Below are 5,758 nucleotides of genomic sequence, written 5' to 3'. Positions count from 1 at the left end.
TTGGCATTGTAATTAGAGAATATTATTACCCATAAGAGAAAAAGAAAGAACAGATAAAACTGTCCATGGCCATTTATCATCTGTACATAGCTTGTATACAGTTGCTTAATGAAGTTTCTTTATAAATCGTTTTCCTAACAAAAACTAGGTGCTTCCTGCCTGCTCTCGGACTTGTTTTCACACGCTTCTTACAGGGCCATAAGAAATTCATTAGCCAGGAGAAATTTCTTCTCAGAGGTCTGACATTTCTACTTGTTTTTCTTCTGGCAAAACTTGTAATTAGTTAGTTATGTACATATATTCTGAAGAAAATAGAAGGATGCCAGAAGAAATTATCTCAGTTATCATACAGCAAATAAAAGAGTACAATGCTGAAGAAAGAAAATGATTTACAAATTCAGTTAAGAGAACGGTTTAAAACTGACAATTGACCTGAGTCTCCGTTCAATAAGAACACTTCTAGAGGAACATATGGAGAGTCCAATGATGATCCAAACCTGTATGTTGGTTGCAGTAATTTACTACCCTTGCCACATTGAATTGTTAGCAGACGTGGTCCAGTTCTCATCTGCCAGACCTGCATACAGTGATTGGCCAATGAGAATAACTTCAATCAAGTCCGTATCTCAACTACCATGTAACTTGCAATTTCCAGACCAAGTACAATGTCAAGGCAAAATGTAGTTTTTGTACACATTATAATCTAGGAAGTGAAAGGCTATATTCCAGCCAGAAGGAACAATCAAGCAAACTAGAAGCATTGGACTTCTGAATATATAATACACACTGCAACAACACCTCCAAACCCTGACATGGGGTCACATATCCATGAAAGATGAATTTCATCAAGTCAAATCAGACCTTGCAGTGATGAATGGAAGAATATCAGCCAAAGTTGTAGATAATGGAAGCATCTTCTGATAAATTTTATTTAGTCAAAGCTTGCATGCTATGTTAGATGGATCCATAAAAAGCATTTGCTTTACTAAACAAACATAGAGGCCAATAAAGAAATTCTTTGAGAAAATCAATAGCAAGGTCAAGCAGTCTCACATTTGACAGGTAATTATCATGGCAATATAAATGATCTCACGAGGGAGACTTGGGATTAGTGCTCCCATTTCCACCTTGCCAACAAACAGGAGGAGATTTTCCAGCACCCAAAAATCTAAAATTTAATCAAATCTAGTCACCTCTTTCAATTCTCTTTTCCAGCCTTTCTATCAAATTTATGAGCAAGCTAACCATGTTTCATCTGATCACTTCTTTTCAATCCCTTAAAGTGCAAATCCACATTGGTCATTTAACAATTGTGTCTGTATATCTCATTCAAGAGACAAGGACTATAAACTATCATTGTTTTTTCTAGTTATAGCTTAAGCCAATAAGCCAGATGTAGCACCAAGACGAGAGAAAAAACCTTTTACATTTATGATCTATCAAGAACACTATACTATGAAGAGAAAAAAATTTAAAGTACTAAAATTAAGGAAACCTACACTCATCCACCATGTAGGATGAACACAAAAAAAAGGAATACCTCAATGATCCCTTTCCGAGGTGCATGAATTGCTAGACAGAGGCAATAATCACTCTTTGATGGTTCGTAGCGCGAGGAACTTGCCCCCGCACTGTTCATGCTAACTAGCATCTCCATAAACAGACAGTTAGCATCACGATATCCCTGAGAAGAGAGCGAAGTTCAGTGTTAGACTGGAGAGATGTTGCCCTTTCAATATATTAAAATTTATGTATGTTGAGAGTAAACCTTCCATAGTCGCACAACCACCAGTGCCTGAGTGTCCAATAACAATATACGACCAAGTGAATCTGTAATAGCAGCCAATGTTCCACTAGGTGATAATGTGAGCTTCTCACCTTTCCTTGGGTGATCCTTCAAACATGTTAAGGGAGAAGCTGTCACAAAATTACAGAGCAAATAATTTAATTCATCAAAAAAAAAAAAAAAACCATTTAAGAAGATTTTTTTATCAGAGCATGCAAAGATGGTCTTTCTTTATTAAAAAAAAAAGAAAGAAAAGAAAGAAAAGAAAAGCTAGTTGACAATTGCAAGACCATATTTCTTTTAACTCCCATCCATTTAAGCCTTGATCCCAAACTAGAATAAGAGGTCAGTCAAAATGACCTGCTTTCTTTATTCAGTTGTGATATCAGCAAAACAAAGTGAAGAATGGTTTTTGTGGGAAATAAAAGATTATATGCAAGAAAAGCATTGGCATTTTATGCATATTGGATGGTGGAGAAGTGTGACAGAATAAAGAATTACAATAACTTTTTTCATCTAATCACTTAGAAGAGCTTGACACTACATCATCATAATTCATCAAGGGAAAAGCATCTTCCTTTAAAGTTAGAGCTACTCTCTCACACTACAGATTCAGCATAGAATATTACACAAAAAAAGGTAAAGCAGGATGTTGAAAGATATAATTTACAAATGTTTTCTACTTATACATCATGAGTGAACATCATGTCAAAGCTAAAACGCAACTAAAACAGAATCAACTTGCATTACCTTTAGCAAATGATTGAGGCTTTACTTCCGGCTTTTTGGTTGGCGTTCGTTCACTCCGCCATATCATTTTAGAAACAGAAGATATAGTTGAGAATGCTGCGGGCACAACTTTTGACAAAATAGCTCCCACCAAAGACCTGCTTCTGTCTTCTGAAAGCCTTTAGCAGGTAGAAATTAAATTTAGTCATCATACAATTGCAAAGAAAACCGATCTGAAAATTGGAAGTAACAAATCAACAGGACAGTGAGGTGCAAGCACAAACCTATAAGCTGAAATCACAGCATCCTCTCCAATTGTGACTGCACGATAGTAACGTTGACTTGACTGTCCAACAATAAAAGCAGCTGAATTCAAATACCTGAAGTAATTGATAAATCACCAGTAACATTACATTGTAATGTAAAACTAAAAGGAAGAAGAACTGAACACAAGACCCGAAAAAGAAGAGCAATATGTTCCATAAACAAATCTTAGAAGCCCACATGATCATAACACAACATTCAAAGCCACTAATAAAGAAGAGATCTTGGATCCAATCCTAAGGCATAAAGTCAACCAATGGGAATGGCTACTCAAGAAAATACCAATAAGTTCATCAGTATAAGAAACCCATGTGATCACCTGAATTTCCATTAGCGGAGGAGGCATTATTCCAGTGATAGCTGCATCAGCACACAACCCAAATTTATCAACACTCCACAACTGATGAGGCAATCTCTTAAAACCATTTCCTAGCTCCTCGTAATCTCTCCTTTTCGACTTTTCATCCCAGAAATGCGAATTCGTTTCTTGAAACCAATCTTGCAATATATTCTACATTAGAAACAATACAAAATTTACCAAAAAAATAAAACACCTCCACCCTCATACCTCACTAATTGCAAAATTAACAACATCAAAATAAAAACAATGCCAACACTAATACCCGAATATTAGCGCCATCGAAACGCGCAATGACGCCTGGAATAACAACCGAAACCTCCTCACTGGACCCCTCATGACTACTCATCATATCTTTCTTAGTTCCACGGACTCTTAATTTCAATATACGCCCAGGATACACCAACTGTTAAAATTAAATAAATTTATCATCAAAACGATCAAACAGAATTTAAGAGAGAAGATGGATTAGCTATTTGGACAGACCTGTCTATGAATTAAAAGACCATCCAATGAATAAACCATGAAATACCCACGTGAAGTGCCAACTGCGATCACTTTAATCTCGTCAAACACTAGCCATTCTAGAGCGGAAATGATTTCCGATTCGATTGGGGACAGCTCGGGTCGGATCTTGATACGGGGCCCATCGTCCCACCCAGTGATTAAAATTAAAGACCGATTTGCAAGAGCGAGAGAGTGAGTGTCTAGAGCGCAAAGAAGGTTCGGGTTTTCAACGAGCCATCCTTCCTTGCCTGCACCGAGGTCGGTTAGCTCCTCGCTGGCTATGCAGCCGAGCTCCGTCGTGTGACTTCGCTTAGACGACATGTCATTCGACCTTTTGGAGTGGTGATGTGTTGCTGGGTTGGGGTTGGATTGCTTGCAATCTTTGGAAAGAAGGGAAGAAGAACGAGAAATGAAGCGAAGGATAAAGATTTTTAAAATATTTTTTATTTAGAAATATATTAAAATAATATTTTTTAAAAAAAATTATTTTTATATCAATATATTAAAATATTAAAAACATAAAAGAAAAAATAAAATAAATAAAATACTTATAAAAATATTTTTTAAATATAAAAATAAACAGGATTAAAGTATATTTAGATAGTATAGTTTTAGCAATTTTTCATTTGGGTCCTTATTTCAGATCCCCCACGAGGTGGCGACTGTTTTGCTTAGAATTAGAAGACTACGGTGAAATAATAATAATACTAATAAATTAATAATAATAATCAACGTAAATAACATGTTAGTGTGTGGTCGAATTAAAAAAAAAATCTAGATAATGTTGTTAAAAATTTCAAGAAAATGACAAAAGAGAGAAGTGAAGAAGAAAAGTAAATAAGAATATATATATATATATATATATATATATATATATATATATATATATATATTAAACATAACAGTGATTAGTAAATACAAATATAAGTTATGTTATAGGTTAGATAAAAAAAAAATCTTTAACATAATAAAAACTATATTGTTCATAGAGAATTATATAGTGTTGTTATTAAACTTGATATGGCAAATTAACCTTCAAATCTCTCAATTTAATTTCTTTCTTGGTACTTGTTTAAAATTAAATTATATAAATACTGACTCAGAATGACTTGATCAATTTTTTATATTAAAAAATAACTCGATCAACTAAAAAAAAATTTTAATAAATAAAATGAGAAAAAAATAAAATTGATAAGAAAAACATATTTCGACTCGACTTCTTACTTAATCTAAGTTATAAATTAAACTATTTAAGAATTATTTTAATATAATTAAGTTGATTATCATGTTCATCCCTCACAAGATTCATCCTTACTAGCAAGCAGCCATGCAAATTAATTAACCATATGCTAATAGATTCATAGAGAATAGTTACACAGTGAAGTCATCTTCCTATTTCTTATGAGAAACACTCATGTCGGACTCTTATTTCATGCCATTATACATCAAAAGCTAATAAGAAACTAGAGCATCAAATTATCTAATATGTAATCCAGTAATAAGAGTTTTGGATCAAGGGGTTTGCTCATGTTATGGTCTTAGGTTCGAGCTTTGTGTTTGCTAATATGATGGCCACTAAAGACTTACATGGTTGTTAACTTCAAGACCTGTGAGATTAGTCGAGGTACGCGCAAGCTAACTCGAACATTCATATTAATAATAATAATAAATAAATAAATAAAAACTAGAGCATCAGCCTTGAATTAAAGACAAGATCATATCCTAGTTACCAAAAACAGTTCTCTTGTTATATTAGAAGCTAAAGATTTCAAGGTACTGTTTTTAAGGAAAATATCATACCAGGGAAAAAACTTTATGCAAAAAGGATTTTATTATTATTATTATTAATATGATTGTCTGAACTAGCTTATGCACATCTCGACTAATTCCACGAGTTTTGAAGTTAACGACTATATAAGCCTCCAATGATCATCATATTAACAACTACGGGGCTCGAACTTGAAACCACAGGGGAAGCAAACCATATAAATTCATTTATATAAAAACATGATTTTAAACTAAAGCAATAAACAAAAAATCCTTCATTGTTCACC

At 33.7% G+C, this 5,758-nt stretch overlaps 1 protein-coding gene across 1 annotated transcript; it reads right to left on the bottom strand.

The window, feature by feature from the left end:
- On the bottom strand, positions 1 to 4,129 carry LOC118043416 (uncharacterized). The gene is made up of 8 exons (XM_035051385.2): positions 3,684 to 4,129; positions 3,463 to 3,603; positions 3,159 to 3,350; positions 2,800 to 2,861; positions 2,537 to 2,694; positions 1,769 to 1,917; positions 1,541 to 1,684; positions 1 to 577 (listed from the first exon to the last, which is right to left on the bottom strand). The coding sequence occupies exons 1-8, from the start codon at positions 4,023 to 4,025 to the stop codon at positions 398 to 400; spliced, it is 1,368 nt and encodes a 455-aa protein (XP_034907276.1). The 5' UTR covers positions 4,026 to 4,129; the 3' UTR covers positions 1 to 397.
- Positions 4,130 to 5,758: the final 1,629 nt, after the last annotated feature.

This window comes from Populus alba, chromosome 1 (assembly GCF_005239225.2).
Source record: "Populus alba chromosome 1, ASM523922v2, whole genome shotgun sequence".
In the NCBI taxonomy this organism is placed as follows: Eukaryota; Viridiplantae; Streptophyta; class Magnoliopsida; order Malpighiales; family Salicaceae; genus Populus; species Populus alba.
The sequence above is the reverse complement of the archived record's forward strand: the minus strand, read 5'-3'. Positions and strand labels throughout refer to the sequence as shown.